The sequence below is a fragment of the Pungitius pungitius genome, chromosome 19 (assembly GCF_949316345.1).
Source record: "Pungitius pungitius chromosome 19, fPunPun2.1, whole genome shotgun sequence".
NCBI lineage: Eukaryota > Metazoa > Chordata > Actinopteri > Perciformes > Gasterosteidae > Pungitius > Pungitius pungitius.
The window spans coordinates 6,051,667-6,074,871 of record NC_084918.1 but is presented as its reverse complement, the minus strand read 5'-3'; the positions used below and the strand labels follow the sequence as shown (position 1 = coordinate 6,074,871).

At 41.3% G+C, this 23,205-nt stretch overlaps 2 protein-coding genes across 4 annotated transcripts; both read left to right on the top strand.

The window, feature by feature from the left end:
- The first annotated feature begins 302 nt into the window (after window positions 1–302).
- On the top strand, window positions 303–8,529 carry LOC119198804 (receptor-type tyrosine-protein kinase FLT3-like). 3 transcript variants are annotated; one of them, XM_037456319.2, is made up of 24 exons: window positions 303–476; window positions 1,093–1,175; window positions 1,865–2,016; window positions 2,123–2,247; window positions 2,477–2,588; window positions 2,701–2,837; window positions 2,961–3,130; window positions 3,240–3,378; window positions 3,510–3,687; window positions 3,856–3,956; window positions 4,090–4,186; window positions 4,282–4,487; window positions 4,581–4,693; window positions 4,773–4,905; window positions 5,380–5,484; window positions 5,573–5,683; window positions 5,796–5,955; window positions 6,040–6,140; window positions 6,243–6,364; window positions 6,733–6,855; window positions 6,964–7,075; window positions 7,165–7,264; window positions 7,573–7,678; window positions 7,784–8,529. In XM_037456319.2, exons 1-24 carry the CDS (start codon window positions 449–451, stop codon window positions 7,991–7,993), a joined length of 3,024 nt encoding a protein of 1,007 aa, XP_037312216.2. In that variant the 5' UTR covers window positions 303–448; the 3' UTR covers window positions 7,994–8,529. The 3 variants fall into 3 exon arrangements, with proteins under 3 accessions (XP_037312216.2, XP_062415145.1, XP_037312214.2); XM_062559161.1 differs by having other exon boundaries at window positions 304–414; window positions 4,285–4,487; XM_037456317.2 differs by having other exon boundaries at window positions 304–414.
- Window positions 8,530–12,829: 4,300 nt separating this feature from the next.
- LOC119198965 (receptor-type tyrosine-protein kinase FLT3-like) lies at window positions 12,830–23,188 on the top strand. The gene is made up of 25 exons (XM_062559359.1): window positions 12,830–14,213; window positions 14,721–14,884; window positions 15,475–15,557; window positions 16,012–16,163; window positions 16,276–16,400; window positions 16,504–16,615; window positions 16,728–16,864; window positions 16,995–17,164; window positions 17,274–17,412; window positions 17,544–17,721; window positions 18,167–18,267; window positions 18,495–18,606; window positions 18,719–18,855; window positions 18,986–19,155; window positions 19,265–19,403; window positions 19,535–19,712; window positions 19,881–19,981; window positions 20,208–20,304; window positions 20,388–20,584; window positions 20,684–20,796; window positions 20,876–20,936; window positions 22,099–22,210; window positions 22,295–22,395; window positions 22,498–22,619; window positions 23,000–23,188. The coding sequence occupies exons 2-25, from the start codon at window positions 14,857–14,859 to the stop codon at window positions 23,171–23,173; spliced, it is 3,039 nt and encodes a 1,012-aa protein (XP_062415343.1). The 5' UTR covers window positions 12,830–14,213; window positions 14,721–14,856; the 3' UTR covers window positions 23,174–23,188.
- The last annotated feature ends 17 nt before the right edge of the window (window positions 23,189–23,205 follow it).

Genomic DNA, 23,205 nt, shown 5'->3' with positions numbered 1-23,205 from the left:
CGTTAAATAAAAATAATTCTGAAATGTATACGGTTGAGTTTGTCTGGGTATAAATGTGAAATTATTAAAATTACCTTAAAAATGTACAAATGGTATATCCCCATTTGTCTATTCCAAACTGGTTTCATCAGAAATTAATCATAATTTACAGGTAATTTAAGTCCAAAAAGACGATACAACTTTATAAAGGCATGAACATGATTGTTAATTAATTACAATCAATCATCAGGTAATTTGGCTCCCATCATATTACTTTGAGCCATTGCAAAAAGTGTCTCTAATAGTCCTTCATCCCTTTGTTGCTTGTTACAGCCACGCGCGAATGACAACGTCATCGTGCGATGCTTCCTCTGTTTAAAAAGGTCCAGGCAGACACTTGTCACATCAAAGTTTCGCTGTGTGGCCCTGTAATGAGTGAGTATGTGACACTGACAGACTGAAAGCAACCATGCGCAGGCAGATCAATATGATCGCGGGTGAGTCAAACCTCTTCACGGGTCTGTTCTTTGCGGAGTTATTTGCAGTGACGGTGAATACGAATGCGATTTAGGATGTTTAGACTATTAATTAGATACAAATGTTTTGAAAAAAAAAATTTGGATTTCTTTCATATTGCATTTTTTGAAGATTAAATTGCCGGAGAAGATGTTTACCTAAATACAACATTGTTGCATTGGGAAACATTCCGTTCAATGATGACATTCAGCTGTTGCTCAATAATTAAGTATGAGGATCCTTCAGTAAAAAACTTGTCATGAGAGACACACTGCTGCTCTGATGGATTTAAGAAATATCAAATATTTAAAACATAGAGTGTGTGTGTGCCATTGGAATAATCTAATTAGTTTTCAGGTTTAAGAAAGTTTATGGAATGATGATCTACACTGTCTATGCTATATTAGTATATTAAAGTATATTAGTATATTAGTATAGTAAACCAGAGAAAGAACATAAGCTCAGCAATTGACCTAACTAATGATAATATTAGTTTTTTGGGGGGGTAATTGCATTTCTAATGTGCATCTCTTTAAAACACCCATCTCCTTTTAAATAGTCTCAGGTTGAAATTAAGTTAACTTTCTTTATTTCTAGTTATCTTTCTGCTGTGTGCTGTCGAGCTTCACTGCTCTCATGGCATCGCAGCGCAGAATCAGGCCTGTGCGTCCAACCCTGAGGTAAAGGTCATCGGGATCTTCACTGTGTTTTAACTGAATTATGCATTAAATCGTTTTTGTATATTTCAGAATTTATACTGATTTAAGGAAAGCTGTTAATTATTGGCAAACTCCACTAAAAACCCAGGGAATGTAAACTAGTGATACATTGTGATACATTGTTATCATTAAGTCATCTTCAGTGTCTTCTTTATATAAAACCAAATCTCGGACTAAACTAAACTGAACTTTCATTGTCTTTGATTTACTTTGAAACAAAGCTGCAGCACAACATGAGGTTGTGAAACTGTAGAGAGGCAAATAGCGCACACTCGAATACACATACATGGTTTTATTTCTGTTCACCAGTTTGAGGTGTCTGTTTATAAATAATTTTAGCGTAACCTTTTTAAGAGTACGTCTTTTAAAAGACAAAGAAGACAACTTAATGTTATTATTTTTGATATGTAAGGAATTCTATTTAGCTCTAGGATACTTGGTTGTGTGAATGATTTATTATTAAAGCACAGACGTCAAATAGCAAATGTTATATGCCATTTACTGGTACAAAGGTAAGCCTTTTTGTTTATTAAGCTATACGTACCTTAGTTTGCATTGTGGTTTGCAACCTTTATACAAAATGTTGTTGTTGCTTCCACATCAAAAGCTTCTGAGTGCGAGATCTTGAAATGTTGAGTCTTGTCTTTCAGGCGGCATGTTTTGTGCCAGTTGACTATCTGAATGCGTCTGGTTCTGTGAGCGTAGAAGTGTGTCCCGGTAAGACACTCGTCATTTCTCTGGAGCAGCTCTCTGAATTCCCTGTTTGTCAATGGATCAAAGGAGCAGACACAATACTAACCGTGTAAGCTAATGTCTGTGTGTGTGTTTTTAGATGCGTTTCCCCTTTTCTCATTAATCTAATTTGTGTTCAAGATTAAACTGAGTTTTCTTTTTCTTAAACTCATCAGAAACGGGAGTAGCTCCATGGTCCTATCGGCGCTGTCTGAAACAGATTCTGGGGAGTTTACGCTGAGCTGTGAAAGTAGCGAAGGGACCAGGAGGTCTCTGGCTGTGTCTCTGCGTGTAGTAAACAGTGAGTCCCACCACCTCTCGGCCACAAGGATAAAACTTACTTAACTCCTTTGTCTGTTGTCCATTATTGTACTGTCTTCTGTCATGCACCAACCGCCAAGTCAAATTCCATGTATGTCTAACATATAATGGCAATACACGTTTCCTGATTTCTGATTCCTGATGAATACAGCAAACCTACAACCGAATGTTTGACACAGATACGATTTTGACCATTCACTTTTTTCCAGAACGTCCCACAAAACCAAAGCTGACACTGTCCAATGTGGAAGATTCCATGCGTTCCCCTTTATTTACATGCAGCTCTGAGGGCTGCCCAAAGCCCACAATTGAATGGTCTGGGTAAGATGTAATCCAAATATATGCATGATTCACAACCATATTTTTCTATTAACAATGTGGTCTTCTTCAACTTATAATACTGGGATTTTCTGAATAATCCTCCTTTGAACAGAAACAAACGTGGGGAAGATGTTCCTGCAAAAGGTTTAATGGCAATTAGCAAATTATCCAGTATATACTTAATGAGTGAAGCGATGTGCTGTGCTACCAACGCCGAAGGACAAGAATGCTCTCCGGTTTATGACTACGGTAAGTGGATATTTCAACTAATTCAAAAATTACATTCTACACATGTTTGGATAAGGGTTATTGTTATTGTTAAACTACATTTCACAAAACGTATCTGACCTTAGTCCCGACCATGTGTTTCAGACCTAGACACTGACTTAAGTAATAATGTCTCTACTCCCATCCTGAGCCCCGGTCAGTCTCTACTCCTACGCTGCCGAATGAAACGTATATCATGGGCAATAAGACCTGATTGGGAGAACAGCTCAAGAGTGGGTACCAAAATATCAGCATGCTCTTCTCAAGTCAAAGAGGTATGGTAATTCCCACTGAGATCATTGCAATTTTCTTTTCATTTGAATAATTTCCCCGTACGATTGTCTTTTCCACTCAAATCCCAACAATTATATATTTTTGTCCCAGATTTGCACCAAGGCGGATAGCCACGATGGCCTTTTTATGTCCTACCTGTTGATCCGGTCTGTTAACGTGCACCACAGCGGGACATACACCTGCAGGACTACTAACAACAAAACAAAGTCTGTGGACATCCGAGTCCAAGGTTAGTGGAAATAATTTCACCTAATCTGCAGTTCTCTCTGTGTGGGTAGTCACATTATCAACGATCAATGACTCTTTCTAAAGTTTGTTCCAATTTGGGCTAAGACTGATTTTACTCTTGTGTTTCGGTAGCCGAGGGCTTGGTCTCTGTCCAGCTAGACGAGAACCTGACCATATCGGCTGAGAATGCGTCCCACCACTGTTTGGAGGCCATTGTTTCCTACCAACATGTGATGCAGCAATGCTCCTGGGAAGCTCCTGATGAAAAAGTGACTAAATGCCAGAGGGACACATGGGTAACACATCACAGGTAGCTGCATCAAGCGATGTTACCGGAGCTGAACTCCTCAAAATGTTGCATAGTTGTTTAATAATTATCATGTACTGTACATTTCTACAGTGTCAGTAAACTAGCCTCTGTGGAAATTATAATCATGTGTGACTTTCGGGTGGTTTAATATAAATGTTGTCTTCTCAGGATCGTGAAGCTACGGGATGGACTTAAGTCAGGAGATTATAAATTACACCTGAAGGCTGACGGACAAAAAGTAACAAAGACTATATCAGTGTGTGTTGTAGGTAAGACAGATTTATTTTGTGCCTCTCAAATGTTTAATATTTGTTGGGTAAATTCTACAGCGTTCTATAACTTTTAAAACGTTCACCACAATTTAATTTTTGCAACACTTGGTGATCACTGACTTTTTTTCAGAGAAACCAAGGATCCATTTCAATTATTCTGGTAACATAACCGCATACACCGTCACTCTTGTTCCAGCAAAATACACCTGGATAAAGTGTCACAACAGGTACGCTCATCTTAGCTTGATGTAAACACACACACACACACACACACACACAATCACATTCTTATTTCCTCAAGTCTCAACTATATGTTTTATAGCAGCTGTGCAAATGAATCTTCCTGGGTGGAGTTAAAAGACACCTCTCAGACGGACTCGGATGACAAATGTTACAAGACAATCAAGAGCTTGCTCAAGAGAGATCCAGCTCCTGGAGAACGTTATAAGTTTTGCGTGACAAACAAATTTGGATCCTGGTGCGAACCCTTAAACATATTAAACATACATTCACCCCAACCCGCCAAAGGTAGAGAAACTGATTTAAAATCAAGATCTCCACAATTGTTGTTTCATCATTATTATTATTATCATTAGAAACGATCTCTCACTACTGTTTTAGCTACTGCAAATGCTGATGACGGCCTCTTCATGGTGCTGAAAGTAGGCAGCTTGTTTCTGCTCCTGGCTTTAGCAATGGTTAGCCTGGTTCTCATGTACTTCATCAAAAAGAAGGTATGTGTTACACACTAACAAAAATACACACACCGACACACAGAAATACATGATGCAAACTCCTTTGTGTTTCCTATAGAAACCCCGGTATCAGCCCCAGCTCCAGATCATCCAGATGGTTGGACCCAATGACAACGATTACATCTACATCAACTTTAAGGAGTTTGGGTACGACCTGAAGTGGGAGTTCCCCAGGGAGAATCTGGAACTCGGTACGAAGCTCATCGAGCCTCTGACATAAAACCACACTTCAGTGAATAATGAAGTCCTCTGATCATTCACACAAGTCAAAGGGACAATACGTACATGTGAACTTAGTTGAGTATAAAACCAACACACTTCAGAACCTTCTGAATCCAAAACTATTATCAGCTTCATATACTTAAAATATTAAACATTAAGGACGAAGACGTTCTGCTACAGTTTCTGAACAGTTGAATTTTAAAGTCAACCATCTGATAAGAATCTTTCTTTGACACCTGAGGAGTGACCAGGGGCCCTAACTGGACGCTTGTCAGTAAATAAACAAATGTGATGATAGAACTAGATATTGAAATACTCAAATAAAGTATAAGCACCTCACGTACAGAACATGAGTAAACCCGCAGCTTTTTATGGTACTGTTGAAAGTTCCCTTACAAGGTGGCAGTAAAGTTATTCCTCCCTGTGTTTCCGTGCCTCCCCAGGTCAGGAGCTGGGCTCCGGGGCTTTTGGCACGGTGGTCCAGGCTACAGCTTATGGCATCAACAAGCCTGGAGTCTCCCAGCAGGTGGCCGTCAAGATGCTTAAAGGTCAGTGTTTCATTCTCTTCCGTGAGCAAAATGCAAAACATGTCACGGAGATTCGTTTCGGCAGCTGATGCGATATTTGACGCTGCAGAGAAACACCAGACGCTGGAGAAGGAGGCGCTGATGTCAGAGCTGAAGATGCTGACTCACATCGGTCACCATGCCAACATCGTCAACCTGCTCGGCGCCTGCACAACCTCAGGTTCAGTCGCCACAACAAATACTTTTGTCAGATGTGATAATGCATGATGCATGCCATGATGCATGCCCTGATGCATGCCATGATGCATGCCATGATGTTTTTCCCTTTACAGAACCCACGTACCTGATTTTCCAGTACTGCTGTCATGGAGATCTACTGAACTACCTGAAGACCAACAGAGAGCGCTACCACAAGTCGGCGACCGACGCCTTCAACAAGATCCGCTTCAGCAACCTTTTCCACCACAAAGTGCAGCCCAACAGAACCTCTGGGTGAGAACAACGGGAATAGTTTAGCCAAAATGACTCTGTTGCAAGTTTAACTTTACAATAACAACCACGCTTCTGTTTTCTCAGCGAGGAGGACTCAGCCGTGGGAAACTACATGCCCATGTATGGCACTGCCACTAGAGGGCAGGAGGACATCGCTCTCCTGGGCGACATGGACAGCTACGAAGGTGAGCTTGAAATCAAAACACGCATGCTGTCACACAGACAGACGTGTACATTGCCACAGATCGACCTGTGTGAGATCCTCCCTGATCCCAGTTCATCCGCAGACGCGATGATCGACGAAGACTGCGACGAGCAGACGGAGGACCTGCAAATCCTGACCTTTGATGACCTGCTCAGCTTTGCCTTCCAAGTGGCCAAAGGCATGGAGTTCCTCTCCTCCAAGAATGTAATAAACAAAGGTCCACACTGTGGAAACTTACGTCCCACAACCCACATTCTTCTTTGTGCAAGGACAGTAAATCCATAGTAACTATTAATCAGACAAAACACAATAGTAGAAGACAGGGCCGGGTCTAGGCAGGGGCAAGAGGGGGCCTGGCCCCCTCAAATAAATGTTGTGCCCCCTCAAACTAGCTGCTGGAGCACAATGCCCCCTCAAGATTTGTGGCTGCCCCCTCATACATGCCTGTCTAGACCCGGCCCTGGTAGAAGATAATCTCTTTTGTTGTAGAGCCATTGATGATAGAATATTATTGTAAATGGCGGATTGTAGTGTGATCAAAGTAAGCGCCCTGATGATGCGTCTGTCCGCAGTGTATCCATCGGGACCTGGCAGCTCGGAACGTGTTGGTGACAAGTGGCAAGCGGGTGAAAATTGGTGACTTCGGTCTGGCCAGAGACATCGAAAACGACTCCAACTACGTCGTGAGAGGAAATGTGTGGTACTTTTTTTTTTTTGGAGAGGTTTCATTGGTTGCCAAGTGTGTGTGTGTGCGTTTTCCGATCGCGTCTCACACGTCATGTGGCCGACGCGGCTTTCTTCAGGTGCGCTTGCCGGTGAAGTGGATGGCACCGGAGAGCACCTTCCAGGGGATCTACACCGCCAAGAGTGACGTCTGGGCTTATGGCATTCTGCTTTGGGAAATCTTCTCACTCGGTAGTTCTTGCGAGCACTTTGGTGCGTTGGCATCTCGCTAAACTCCTATGCAGTGATTAATGCCCACTCTGCTCTGTGTAACTCCTGAGGTGTCACTCCGTACCCGGGCATGAAGGTGGATCACACCTTCTATACGATGATCGAGAGAGGATTCAAGATGGATTGTCCATACTACGCCAACGAGTCTGTGTAGGTGTCATAAAATCACAATGTTATTCACTCCACTTTTATCCTCTAGTTTATTTTTGAGGTTCTCGTACTTTATTGTTTCTGTGATTTCCTGCTTCTATTTTTTAAAAGACATTTAAATACATTTTCCTAACAATGCTTCCGTACTGTTACTACAAGTAGGATTACAAATGCCATATTTGTACTTTGTTGTATTGGTACTTTTACTTGAGAAAAGGAACCGAGTACTTCTTCCACTGCCATCGAAAACAATTCAGCGGTGCATTGACCTTTGTAATGTAAGAATATTTTGTGGCTGACTTCCCCAGCTACGGCATGATGTGTAAGTGTTGGTCCCTGGATCCCAGCAACCGGCCCTCTTTCTCCAAACTGGTGTCCTTGATGTACGATTGGCTGACGGACGGAGAAGAGAAGGTACAGCAGGCCTGCAGAGCGAGAGACAAAGTCTCTTTGAGTTTCATCCTCCGCAGCCGTGAACACTGTCTCTCTATAAGCAGCATTGCGTCCTTCCTCTTTCAGCTCTACCACAACACGTTCGACCAGACGTCCGGCGACTACCAGAACGCCGCGACCATTTTGGACATTTCCGCCTTGGCAAAGCAGGGCGACAACAAGACGCAGTCAGCCAACGATTACCGTGGCCTCCGTGCGACTGAGGAAGGAAAAGACGCGGCGTCTGACGCGGAGGCAGCTGACGAGAAGCTTGTGAGGCCGCCTGATACCGAGTGATCCCCAGATGATCGTGTGTGTGTGTGTGTGTGTGTGTGTGTGTGTGTGTGTGTGTGTGTGTGTGTGTGTGTGTGTGTGTGTGTGTGTGTGTGTGTGTGTGTGTTAACAGCAATAATCTCAGGATTAAGAGTAGAGTGCACTTGCTTAATATTTTTATTGTAACAGAATTTGAATGATATTGTCTTATCATATATTTTTATTGTGCAGCTAAAATAGGGAACAAATTCTCAGGACTATAGACATAAGACTGTAAGATAAGAAGTTGTTAAATGTTTAGGGATTCGGCCAACATGTAGCAATTTATAAGCTTTTATTTACCATATACACATCATATATGTTGTTATGCAGTGAAATATTATGGCATTTATTTTGTTGTGCTCTCTTATATAATATCAGCAGCTATTACTTGCAGATAGAAACCTGTTTATTTTATGTTAGTTTCAGAATTATACCTGCAATCAAATATACTCATTCATAAAATAAATGGTGATCTGTCAACAGTTCAACCACCAAAAAAATGTTTGCTTCTTGCATTTTTTACATCATTTTCCAAAGTATGAAGAGGATTCTATTCTATTCAGAATTCATAAAGAAAAACAAAATAATGAAGAATTCAGATCTTCAGAATTATTTTCACCAAAGCAAAAGATTTTTTCCATTATATTTTATGTTTTTGGATTCATTTTATTGCTGCATTTGTTTGTTGCATTTTTACTGCAGATTTAACTTAAGCTTTCAGGCACATGTAGAGGCGGGACTAGTACAGTACTGGTCTGGTATCCATATCATATCTATTTCTTGGACTTTAGAAAGTTGGGGCCTCACCACAGAAGTTCCTTAAGGTGAAGAAGGGGTTGTTTAAGTTGATCCATAATCAAATCTTACAAAAGTGAACGTGACAAAAATGTGTATGGATACGTTTGTATTTATGAATGGAATTGAAGAAATATGATTTCTTCCAAACAAAAAACATGATTCTATCAGAAACTGAATATATAACTAACATCTCAGTTGTTTATTTAAGTTATATCACATATCTTATCTGTTGCCTTTTTCTCTGCCACTGCTTTTCATCTGTAAGTTATTGTGATTCTTTCTTTTGACGATGTTCACAATGTGAAGAATGAGACAGAAAAAGACTAAATAAATACCCATTGATACAGAAACCGCTCTTAAAGGCCCTCTTTACCAGAAAGGGTGCTATTGCATTCCTCAATAATCACAATAAGTTCACTCCTGAAGTATGTAAACACGCCAAAAAATAAATGAACATCAAATGATCCGCGATTGTATGCCAGGCGTTTTCTCTCTGTTTTTTACTCTCTCTCTGTTAATTACAGCTGCCGTATTACCTTTTTTTGCATTGCATGTTGCATATTGTATGCTTCACCTCCTCGTATATTTGATTAGTTGCTACTCAGAGGGTGAGAAATATGCTGCGCGCGGCGTATTCTCCATTTCTGCATCAGTGAATCTGTGATCGATACCGTAGTGTCTACTTAAGAAAGCCGTGGGCGCGCGCACTTATCCCACCTATGTGCACCTGGATCGAGCTCATAACTCGCTTCATCCCGTTGGGAATAGTTTTTCCTTCTGTACAACAGCATTGCTTCTCTCAAACGTGAGTTCAGAGTGCGTGTACTCATACAGATGTTGTGATGGGTGGACAACATATCAACAATCACGTCGTGTGTATGCCCTGCATCAAAATAATTTGTAATAATAGCGAAAGTTTCTTCGGGAGTCGTCATGTTTTCAAAGAGGGCGCCTTTTCGTGTTTTTCATATCTACTTCCTGTTAAAAGACAGTCAGTCCGTCTGTCCAATCAGGAGGATCAGTCCTCTGATAGAAAGGCCCTACCCTTCCCGTAAGAAGTTAATGTCGTTGTGTTCTCCTATTTTTCGTAGTATTTTCCTATTTGTTGTTGTGTTCTCCTACTTGTTGTTTTGTTTTCATATGTGCTGTAGCGTTTTCCTATTTGCCTTGTGATTTGCACTTCAGGGCCACCGTAGAAGAGAGTCCTCGGGAAGGCGTATGTGGAGCGGCTGAGAGCAACGCGCTCGACCGGGGAATAAGCTTTCGAACAAGCCGTAAGGACTAGTAATCTGTCGGATCTGCATAAACGTGACGTACTGTAAACGAAATGTACTGTGACTGTATGCATGTCAACTAGTTCAGATGGAGATGAAATGGATTGGACGATACCCAAAACAGAGAGATTGAAAAGGGCTTTAAGAACAAGAAATAGAGGGAAAAGTTGGTCAGAGTACAGCGAGACTGGCGAGGCAAGTACGAGCAAGAAATTGAGATCTAATCAGTCGGAGAAACAACATGGACAACATGGAGAATGGGCAAGGAATCGTATGGAAAGTTATTATTGAGTTTAACCAGGACGGTGGACATTACCACCCGATTAAACTCACTAAGGCTATTGAGAAAGAGATTGGTAAAATCATATTTGCTAGGTTTATGAGCAATAAAAGAATACATGCAACTAGCAAGCAACAACAAGAAAAGATACTGAAAATGTCCTCACTTCAAGGGGAAAGAATGAAAGCACATATACCAGGAGCAATGACAAAGGTGAGAGGAGTGATATCAGGTGTACCACTGAGTATGTCAATGGAAGATGTCAAAAATGAGATTCAGGGAGGCAAAGTGATTGAAGCCACACGGATTAAAAGCAAACGAGATGGATCATTAAAGGAAACACTATCGGTTGTAGTGCAATTTGAGAAAACTCTACCTAAATCAGTGCAAATAGGGTACATGAGTTACAGTGTGAGAGAGTATTTAGAAAAGGGCGCTCCACAACAGATGCTCTAGTTAGAGTAAGTAATGATGTGGAAAATGCATTGAAAATGAAAGAAGTTATGACAATTGTATATTTTGACATAGAAAAGGCATATGATACCATGTGGAGGGAAGGTTTGCTTATCAAGATAAGTAGTATGGGGATAGGAGGAAGCTTATATAATTGGGTTATGGACTTTTTAACAGGTAGGAAAGTTAAAATTTAAGTTGGATCAGAGGTATCTACAGAATTTAATGTAGACAATGGTATTCCCCAGGGGAGTGCAATTAGTCCGATACTGTTTAACATAATGATTAATGATATTTTTTCAAAAATGAATAGACGCATAAAAACAGCCCTATATGCGGATGATGGGGCCATCTGGATGAGAGGAAGGAATGTGCCATAAGTAATAGGTAACATAAGGAAAGCAATCAGGGAAGTAGAGATGTGGTCGTATAAGTGGGGAGTCAAGATGTCGACAAGCAAATCTTGTTATATGATGTTTACAAAGAAGCGCAAGTGCCATGTTGAAAGTTTAAAATTATATGAGCATACAATTGTGAAAGTAAATGAATTTAAATACCTGGGACTATGGTTTGATAGTAGGGGTACATGGAAAATGCATATTAGGAACGTAGAAACTAAATGCAATAAAGTTATAAACCTGATGAGAGCTGTGGCGGGATGTGACTGGGGTGCAGAAAGGCAGTCGTTAATTAACATCTATAGGGCTTGCATGAGGTCATCAATAGACGATGGTTGCATAGTTTATGGTGCAGCGGCAAAAACAGTGCTGGAAAAAATAAATAGATTGTAGTATAGAGTATTACGTGTATGCATTGGAGCTGTTAAGACAACCCCCATCAACGCTATACTCATAGAAGCTGGAGAGATACCTTTGGAGTTAAGAAGAGAGAAACTGGCGATGGCGTATTGGATTAAATTGAAAGGAAGTGGGAAAGAAAACCCAGCAAAAGAAACAATACAGGAATGTTGGGAGTATACAAAGTTTCAGGGGTTCGGGTTCGGATGGACAAGAGAAATGAGAGTGAGGGAATACGAAATGGAAGCCATAAATTTCACCACGGCCAACCCAGTCAGTAGAATTCCACCATGGCTCTTTCCAGAAGTAAAGGTTGATATAAATATATTGGAAAAGAAAAGGGAATGGAGAATGGAGGAAATAGGAGTCAAAACAAACATCTACTTAAGAAACGGTTACTATAATTATTTCAAGATTTACACAGACGGATCTAAGAATAAACAGGAAAATGTGGGAGTTGGAATATACACTCACCGGCCACTTTATTAGGTACCCCATGCTAGTAACGGGTTGGAACCCCTTTTGCCTTCAGAACTGCCTCAATTCTTCGTGGCATAGATTCAACAAGGTGCTGGAAGCATTCCTCAGGGAGTTTGGTCCATATTGACATGATGGCATCACACAGTTGCCGCAGATTTGTCGGCCGCACATCCATGATGCGAATCTCTCGTTCCACCACATCCCAAAGATGCTCTATTGGATTGAGATCTGGTGATTGTGGAGGCCATTTGAGTACAGCGAACTCATTGTCATGTTCAAGAAACCAGTCTGAGATGATTCCAGCTTTATGACATGGCGCTTTATCCTGCTGAAAGTAGCCATCAGAAGTTGGGTACATTGTGGTCATAAAGGGATGGACATGGTCAGCAACAATACTCAGGTAGGCTGTGGCGTTGCAACGATGCTCAATTGGTACCAAGGGGCCCAAAGAGTGCTAAGAAAATATTCCCCACACCATGACACCACCACCACCAGCCTGAACCGTTGATACAAGGCAGGATGGATCCATGCTTTCATGTTGTAGACGCCAAATTCTGACCCTACCATCCGAATGTCGCAGCAGAAATCGAGACTCATCAGATCAGGCAACGTTTTTCCAATCTTCTATTGTCCAATTTCGATGAGCTTGTGCAAATTGTAGCCTCAGTTTCCTGTTCTTAGCTGAAAGGAGTGGCACCCGGTGTGGTCTTCTGCTGCTGTAGCCCATCTGCCTCAAAGTTTGACGTACTGTGCGTTCAGAGATGCTCTTATGCCCACCTTGGTTGTAACGGGTGGTTATTTGAGTCACTGTTGCCCTTCTATCAGCTCGAACCAGTCTGGCCATTCTCCTCTGACCTCTGGCATCAACAAGGCATTTCCGCCCACAGAACTGCCGCTCACTGGATGTTTTTTCTTTTTCGGACCATTCTCTGTAAACCCTAGAGATGGTTGTGCGTGAAAATCCCAGTAGATTAGCAGTTTCTGAAATACTCAGACCAGCCCTTCTGGCACCAACAATCATGCCACGTTCAAAGTCACTCAAATCACCTTTCTTCCCCATACTGATGCTCGGTTTGAACTGCAGGAGATTGTCTTGACAATGTCTACATGCCTAAATGCACTGAGTTGCCGCCATGTGATTGGCTGCTTAGAAATTAAGTGTTAACGAGCAGTTGGACAGGTGTACCTAATAAAGTGGCCGGTGAGTGTATATAGCAGAATTTAAAATCCATATCTCCAAAAGACTATCTGACCGGTTATCAGTGTACACAGCAGAAATAGTAGCAGTCATTATTGCACTACAGTGGGTAGAAGAGGTCCGACCTGATAGGATGGTACTGTGCACAGACTCTTTGGCCGTAATCAAAAGTATGCAGTCATTAACATCAATAAGAGAAGATCTACTAATAGAACTTTTTAACAGCTTATTTAGATTGCATCAGGGTGGCATTGAGATTCAGCTTTGTTGGGTACCAGCACACGAGGGGGTTAAAGGGAACGAGATGGCCGATAGACTGGCCAAAGAGGCACTGCTTAAAGCAATTATAATCACAATCCCACTAGGAAAAGGCGAAGGTAAAGCAGTGGTTAAAAGGAAAGGTCTTGAAATATGGCAGAAACGTTGGGAGGAAGACAGGAAAGGTAGGAGATACTATAAAATACAAAAAAAGTGTCACTATAAAATACTAAAAAAGTGTCAGTATAAAGAACTTCATGGAAAATACCAGGCGTGAAGACATTGCAATGACAAGACTGAGAGTGGATCACACAGGGCTGAATGGCACATTATTTTTAATGGGGAAAAGGAACAGTGATAACTGTGGAAACTGTCGGGTTAAAGAAAATGCTGAACATGTCATAATGAAGTGGAAAGGCATGTGCTTAAAGATAAGGTTCAGGAGGCAGGGAGGGAGTGGAACCTGGTAGGGATACTGGGATCAGAAGGAGAAGGAATAAGAACTACAAGGAAGGCTCTAATTACCTTCTTAAAAGACTCAGGGATATGGAGTAGAATTTAAAGGACATGACTATACACACTTTTTCTTTGCGAACGCGAGCTGCAAATTGAATCTGCCGCACAATACTATCGTGACATGCGAAAGATTAAAGCAGATGACGGGGTAAAGCTATTTTGATTGTGCGCATCAATACTGCTTTTAGTTAGTTAGTTAATTAGTGCTTTTGCTCAATGTTTACATGTTTTAATTCTAGCAAACGATGTCATAACTGGATTTGTATGGTTGTATATATATATATGCACCGAATACAACTGATTAAAAAAAATCAGACCAAAACAAAAATAAAATAACGTTAAATAAAAATAATTCAGAAATGTATACGGTTGAGTTTGTCTGGGTATAAATGTGAAATTATTAAAATTACCTTAAAAAATGTACAAATGGTATATCCCCATTTGTCTATTCCAAACTGGTTTCATCAGAAATGAATCATAATTTATTCGTTGCTTAATCCTACCATTTTCTCCTTGAAGTCCAAAAAGACGATACAACTTTATAACGGCATGAACGTGATTGTTATCATGTGGTAATTTGACTCCCATCATATTACATTGAGCCATTGCAAAAAGTGTCTCGAATAGTCCTGCATCCCTTTGTTGCTTGTTACAGCCATGCGCGACTGACAACGTCATCGTGCGATGCTTCCTCTGTTTAAAAAGGTCCAGGCAGACACTTGTCACATCAAAGTTTCGCTGTGTGGCCCTGTAATGAGTGAGTATGTGACACTGACAGACTGAAAGCAACCATGCGCAGGCAGATCAATATGATCGCGGGTGAGTCAAACCTCTTCACGGGTCTGTTCTTTGCGGAGTTATTTGCAGTGACGGTGAATACGAATGCAATTTAGGATGTTTAGACTATTAATTAGATACAAATGTTTTGAAAAAAAGAATTAGGATTTCTTTCATATTGCATTTTTTGAAGATTAAATTGCCGGAGAAGATGTTTACCTAAATACAACATTGTTGCATTGGGAAACATTCCGTTCAATGATGACATTCAGCTGTTGCTCAATAATTAAGTATGAGGATCCTTCAGTAAAAAACTTGTCATGAGAGACACACTGCTGCTCTGGATTTAAGAAATATCAAATATTTAAAACATAGAGTGTGTGTGTGCCATTGGAATAACCTAATTAGTTTTCAGGTTTAAGAAAGTTTATGGAATGATGATCTACACTGTCTATGCTATATTAGTATATTAAACCAGAGAAAGAACATAAGCTCAGCAATTGACCTAACTAATGATAATATTAGTTTTTTGGGGGGGGTAATTGCATTTCTAATGTGCATCTCTTTAAAACACCCACTTCCTTTTAAATAGTCTCAGGTTGAAATTAAGTTAACTTTTTCTTTATTTCTAGTTATCTTTCTGCTGTGTGCCGTCGAGCTTCACTGCTCTCATGGCATCGCAGCGCAGAATCAGGCCTGTGCGTCCAACCCTGAGGTAAAGGTCATCAGGATCTTCACTGTGTTTTAACTGAATTATGCATTAAATCGTTTTTGTATATTTCAGAATTTATACTGATTTAAGGAAAGCTGTTAATTATTGGCAAACTCCACTAAAAACCCAGGGAATGTAAACTAGTGATACATTGTTATCATTAAGTCATTAAGTCAAGACCAACAAGACAACTTAATGTTATTATTTTTGATATGTAAGGAATTCTATTTAGCTCTAGTATACTTGGTTGTGTGAATGATTTATTATTAAAGCACAGACGTCAAATAGCAAATGTTATATGCCATTTACTGGTACAAAGGTAAGCCTTTTTGTTTATTAAGCTATACGTACCTTAGTTTGCATTGTGGTTTGCAACCTTCGTACAAAATGTTGTTGTTGCTTCCACATCAAAAGCTTCTGAGTGCGAGATCTTGAAATGTTGAGTCTTGTCTTTCAGGCGGCATGTTTTGTGCCATTTGACTATCTGAATGCGTCTGGTTCTGTGAGCGTAGAAGTGTGTCCCGGTAAGACACTCGTCATTTCTCTGGAGCAGCTCTCTGAATTCCCTGTTTGTCAATGGATCAAAGGAGCAGACACGATACTAACCGTGTAAGATAATGTCTGTGTGTGTCTGTGTGTTTTTAGATGCGTTTCCCCTTTTCTCATTAATCTAATTTGTGTTCAAGATTAAACTGAGTTTTCTTTTTCTTAAACTCATCAGAAACGGGAGTAGCTCCATGGTCCTATCGGCGCTGTCTGAAACAGATTCTGGGGAGTTTACGCTGAGCTGTGAAAGTAGCGAAGGGACCAGGAGGTCTCTGGCTGTGTCTCTGCGTGTAGTAAACAGTGAGTCCCACCACCTCTCGGCCACAAGGATAAAACTTAATACAGCAAACATACAACCGAATGTTTGACACAGATACGATTTTGACCATTCACTTTTTCCCAGAACGTCCCACAAAACCAAAGCTGACACTGTCCAATGTGGAAGATCCCATGCGTTCCCCTTTATTTACATGCAGCTCTGAGGGCTGCCCAAAGCCCACAATTGAATGGTCTGGGTAAGATGCAATCCAAATATGTGCATGATTCACAACCATATTTTTCTATTAACAATGTGGTCTTCTTAAACTTATAATAGTTGGATTTTCTGAATAATCCTCATTTGAACAGAAACAAACGTGGGGAAGATGTTCCTGCAAAAGGTTTAATGGCAATTAGCAAATTATCCAGTATATACTTAATGAGTGAAGCGATGTGCTGTGCTACCAACGCCGAAGGACAAGAATGCTCTCCGGTTTATGACTACGGTAATTTGATATTTCAACTAATTCAAAAATTACATTCTACAAATGTTTGGACTATTTATAATAATCAGACTTATTGTTAAACTACATTTCACAAAACGTATCTGACCTTAGTCCCGACCATGTGTTTCAGACCTAGACACTGACTTAAGTAATAATGTCTCTACTCCCATCCTGAGCCCCGGTCAGTCTCTACTCCTACGCTGCCGAATGAAACGTATATCATGGGCAATAAGACCTGATTGGGAGAACAGCTCAAGAGTGGGTACCAAAATATCAGCATGCTCTTCTCAAGTCAAAGAGGTATGGTAATTCCCACTGAGATCATTGCAATTTTCTTTTTATTTGAATAATTTCCCCGTACGATTGTCTTTTCCACTCAAATCCCAACAATTATATATTTTTGTCCCAGATTTGCACCAAGGCGGATAGCCTTGATGGCATTTATATGTCCTACCTGTTGATCCGGTCTGTTAACGTGCACCACAGCGGGACATACACCTGCAGGACTGATAACAACAAAACAAAGTCTGTGGACATCCGAGTCCAAGGTTAGTGGAAATAATTTCACCTAATCTGCAGTTCTCTCTGTGTGGGTAGTCACATTATCAACGATCAATAATTCTTTCTAAAGTTTGTTCCAATTTGGGCTAAGACTGATTTTACTCTTGTGTTTCGGTAGCCGAGGGCTTGGTCTCTGTCCAGCTAGACGAGAACCTGACCATATCGGCTGAGAATGCGTCCCACCACTGTTTGGAGGCCACTGTTTCCTACCAACATGTGATGCAGCAATGCTCCTGGGAAGCTCCTGATGAAAAAGTGACTAAATGCCAGAGGGACACATGGGTAACACATCACAGGTAGCTGCATCAAGCGATGTTACCGGAGCTGAACTCCTCAAAATGTTGCATAGTTGTTTAATAATTATCATGTACTGTACTGTAAGGTGTGGGTGTCAGGGCTCCGGAAGAAGGCAGCGGAACATACAGTTTTGACTATCAGTTTTATTCGTGACAAGCTCGTGCTCCACTTGAGAGGCGTCCCGCTCACTCGTCTCTCTCGCTCGCCGCCTCCCTGGAACTTATATGGGGACACAATTTGATCATTTTTTCCCCCCAGCTGAGGCTCATTGCCTCCACCTGGCGCCGTTCCCGGAACCACTCCCCCTCTCTTCCCCCCTGCAGCCGAGCCGAAACCACGCCCGCCACCACATGTACATTTATACAGTATCAGGAAACTAGCCTCTGTGGAAATTATAATCATGTGTGACTTTCGGGTGGTTTAATATAAATGTTGTCTTCTCAGGATCGTGAAGCTATGTGATGGACTTAAGTCAGGAGATTATAAATTACACCTGGAGGCTGACGGACAAAAAGTAACAAAGACTATATCAGTGTGTGTTGTAGGTAAGACAGATTTATTTTGTGCCTCTCAAATGTTTAATATTTGTTGGGTAAATTCTACAGCATTCTATAACTTTTAAAACGTTCACCACAATTTCTCTGGCTGTGTCTCTGCGTGTAGTAAACAGTGAGTCCCACCACCTCTCGGCCACGAGGATAAAACTTAATACAGCAAACGTACAACGGAATGTTTGACACAGATACGATTTTGACCATTCACTTTTTTCCAGAACGTCCCACAAAACCAAAGCTGACACTGTCCAATGTGGAAGATCCCATGCGTTCCCCTTTATTTACATGCAGCTCTGAGGGCTGCCCAAAGCCCACAATTGAATGGTCTGGGTAAGATGTAATCCAAATATATGCATGATTCACAACCATATTTTTCTATTAACAATGTGGTCTTCTTAAACTTATAATAGTTGGATTTTCTGAATAATCCTCATTTGAACAGAAACAAACGTGGGGAAGATGTTCCTGCAAAAGGTTTAATGGCAATTAGCCAAATATCCAGTATATACTTAATGAGTGAAGCGATGTGCTGTGCTACCAACGCCGAAGGACAAGAATGCTCTCGACTTTATGACTACGGTAATTTGATATTTCAACTAATTCAAAAATTACATTCTACAAACATTTGGACTATTTATAATAATCAGACTTATTGTTAAACTACATTTCACAAAACGTATCTGACCTTAGTCCCGACCATGTGTTTCAGACGTAGACACTGACTTAAGTAATAATGTCTCTACTCCCATCCTGAGCCCCGGTCAGTCTCTACTCCTACGCTGCCGAATGAAACGTATATCATGGGCAATAAGACCTGATTGGGAGAACAGCTCAAGAGTGGGTACCAAAATATCAGCATGCTCTTCTCAAGTCAAAGAGGTATGGTAATTCCCACTGAGATCATTGCAATTTTCTTTTTATTTGAATAATTTCCCCGTACGATTGTCTTTTCCACTCAAATCCCAACAATTATATATTTTTGTCCCAGATTTGCACCAAGGCGGATAGCCACGATGGCATTTATATGTCCTACCTGTTGATCCGGTCTGTTAACGTGCACCACAGCGGGACATACACCTGCAGGACTAATAACAACAAAACAAAGTCTGTGGACATCCGAGTCCAAGGTTAGTGGAAATAATTTCACCTAATCTGCAGTTCTCTCTGTGTGGGTAGTCACATTATCAACGATCAATGATTCTTTCTAAAGTTTGTTCCAATTTGGGATAAGACTGATTTTACTCTTGTGTTTCGGTAGCCGAGGGCTTGGTCTCTGTCCAGCTAGACGAGAACCTGACCATATCAGCTGAGAATGCGTCCCACCACTGTTTGGAGGCCGCTGTTTCCTACCAACATGTGATGCAGCAATGCTTCTGGGAAGCTCCTGATGAAAAAGTGACTAAATGCCAGAGGGACACATGGGTAACACATCACAGGTAGCTGCATCAAGCGATGTTACCGGAGCTGAACTCCTCAAAATGTTGCATAGTTGTTTAATAATTATCATGTACTGTACATTTCTACAGTGTCAGTAAACTAGCCTCTGTGGAAATTATAATCATGTGTGACTTTCGGGTGGTTTAATATAAATGTTGTCTTCTCAGGATCGTGAAGCTATGTGATGGACTTAAGTCAGGAGATTATAAATTACACCTGGAGGCTGACGGACAAAAAGTAACAAAGACTATATCAGTGTGTGTTGTAGGTAAGACAGATTTATTTTGTGCCTCTCAAATGTTTAATATTTGTTGGGTAAATTCTACAGCGTTCTATAACTTTTAAAACGTTCACCACAATTTCTCTGGCTGTGTCTCTGCGTGTAGTAAACAGTGAGTCCCACCACCTCTCGGCCACAAGGCTAAAACTTAATACAGCAAACGTACAACGGAATGTTTGACAGCAACACTTGGTGATCACTGACTTTTTTTCAGACAAACCAAGGGTCCAATTCAATTATTCTGGTAACATAACCGCATACACCGTCACTCTTGTTCCAGCAAAATACACCTGGATAATGTGTCACAACAGGTACGCTCATCTTAGCTTGATGTAAACACACACACACACAATCACATTCTTATTTCCTCAAGTCTCAACTATATGTTTTATAGCAGCTGTGCAAATGAATCTTCCTGGGTGGAGTTAAAAGACACCTCTCAGACGGACTCGGATGACAAATGTTACAAGACAATCAAGAGCTTGCTCAAGAGAGATCCGGCTCCTGGAGAACTTTTTAAGTTTTGCGTGACAAACAAATTTGGATCCTGGTGCGAACCCTTAAACATACATTCACCCAAACCCCCCAAAGGTAGAGAAACTGATTTAAAATCAAGATCTCCACAATTGTTGTTTCATCATTATTATTATTATTATTATCATTAGAAACTATCTCTCACTACTGTTTTAGCTCCTGCAAATGCTGATGACGGCCTCTTCATGGTGCTGAAAGTAGGCGGTTTGATTCTGCTCCTGGCTTTAGCAATGGGTAGCCTGGTTCTCCTGTACTTCATCAAAAAGAAGGTATGTGTTACACACTAACAAAAATACACACACCGACACACAGAAATACATGATGCAAACTCCTTTGTGTTTCCAATAGAAACACCGGTATCAGCCCCAGCTCCAGATCATCCAGATGGTTGGACCCAATCAGCGGCTTTCTTAGCAGCGCCAGTCTCATCTTTTTCCGTTCTAATCGCCGCGCTTGACTTCAAGGTGTAACCTTTATTATTGTTCGGTCTGAAACGGCGCGTCCAGTGACGGATGGTGCAGCAATATTGTTGTCCGGATGGAAATCGGGAGAAATTCGGGAGAAAGGTCGGTCCGGGAGATTTTCGGGAGGGGCTTTGAAATTCGGGAGTCTCCCGGAATATTCGGGAGGGTTGACATGTCTGATTGTAAGATATGCAAAAGCGACATGGCCTGGCACGGGAGCACCACGGCGACGATTCAGCACCTTAAACGGAAACATGTTGGAAAAATCTAATCTAAATATTTTTTGTGCCTAATATATTTAATTTGGCAGCTGTAAAGTATACATCATGCGATGTGTGTATGTTTTTTGTGTTAGTCCATTTTATTTGCTTACTTAGCAATCTGTTTGTGCACTTTCTAAATATGTTTTGCACTGTCAGTTGTATTTTTCAATAAAGGGTTGGAAATTAATGTGTTTAAATTTGTTTTTGTTTTTTATCCGATTAATCGATTAATCGAACAAATAATCGACAGATGAATCGTTTATTAAAATAATCGTTAGTTGCAGCTCTAGATCTACATCAACTTTAATGAGTTTGGGTACGACCTGAAGTGGGAGTTCCCCAGGGAGAATCTGGAACTCGGTACGAAGCTCATCGAGCCTCTGACATAAAACCACACTTCAGTGAATAAAGAAGTCCTCTGATCATTTACACAAGTCAAAGGGACAATACGTACATGTGAAAATACTTAGTATATACTGAGTATAAAACCAACACACTTCAGAACCTTCTGAATCCAAAACTATTATCAGCTTCATATACTTAAAATATTAAACATTAAGGACGAAGACGTTCTGCTACAGTTTCTGAACAGTTGAATTTTAAAGTCAACCATCTGATAAGAATCTTTCTTTGACACCTGAGGAGTGACCAGGGGCCCTAACTGGACGCTTGCCAGTAAATAAACAAATGTGATGATAGAACTAGATATTGGAATACTCAAATAAAGTATAAGCAACTCACGTACAGAACATGAGTAAACCCGCAGCTTTTTATGGTACTGTTGAAAGTTCCCTTACAAGGTGGCAGTAAAGTTATTCCTCCCTGTGTTTCCGTGCCTCCCCAGGTCAGGAGCTGGGCTCCGGGGCTTTTGGCACGGTGGTCCAGGCTACAGCCTTCAACAAGATCCGCTTCAGCAACCTTTTCCACCACAAAGTGCAGCCCAACAGAACCTCTGGGTGAGAACAACGGGAATAGTTTAGCCAAAATGACTCTGTTGCAAGTTTAACTTTACAATAACAACCACGCTTCTGTTTTCTCAGCGAGGAGGACTCAGCCGTGGGAAACTACATGCCCATGTATGGCACTGCCACTAGAGGGCAGGAGGACATCGCTCTCCTGGGCGACATGGACAGCTACGAAGGTGAGCTTGAAATCAAAACACGCATGCTGTCACACAGACAGACGTGTACATTGCCACAGATCGACCTGTGTGAGATCCTCCCTGATCCCAGTTCATCCGCAGACGCGATGATCGACGAAGACTGCGACGAGCAGACGGAGGACCTGCAAATCCTGACCTTTGATGACCTGCTGAGCTTTGCCTTCCAAGTGGCCAAAGGCATGGAGTTCCTCTCCTCCAAGAATGTAATAAACAAAGGTCCACACTGTGGAAACTTACGTCCCACAACCCACATTCTTCTTTGTGCAAGGACAGTAAATCTATAGTATCTATTAATCAGACAAAACACAATAGTAGAAGACAGGGCCGGGTCTAGGCAGGGGCAAGAGGGGCCTGGCCCCCTTAAATAAATGTTGTGCCCCCTCAAACTAGCTGCTGGAGCTAGCTGCTGGAGCACAATGCCCCCTCAAGATTTGTGGCTGCCCCCTCATACATGCCTGTCTAGACCCGGCCCTGGTAGAAGATAATCTCTTTTGTTGTAGAGCCATTGATGAGGGAATATTATTGTAAATGGCGGATTGTAGTGTGATCAAAGTAAGCGCCCTGATGATCCGTCTGTCCGCAGTGTATCCATCGGGACCTGGCAGCTCGGAACGTGTTGGTGACAAGTGGCAAGCGGGTGAAAATTGGTGACTTCGGTCTGGCCAGAGACATCGAAAACGACTCCAACTACGTCGTGAGAGGAAATGTGTGGTACTTTTTTTTTTTTGGAGAGGTTTCAATGGTTGCCAGAAAATAAATGAACATCAAATGATGTGACGAGGACAACAT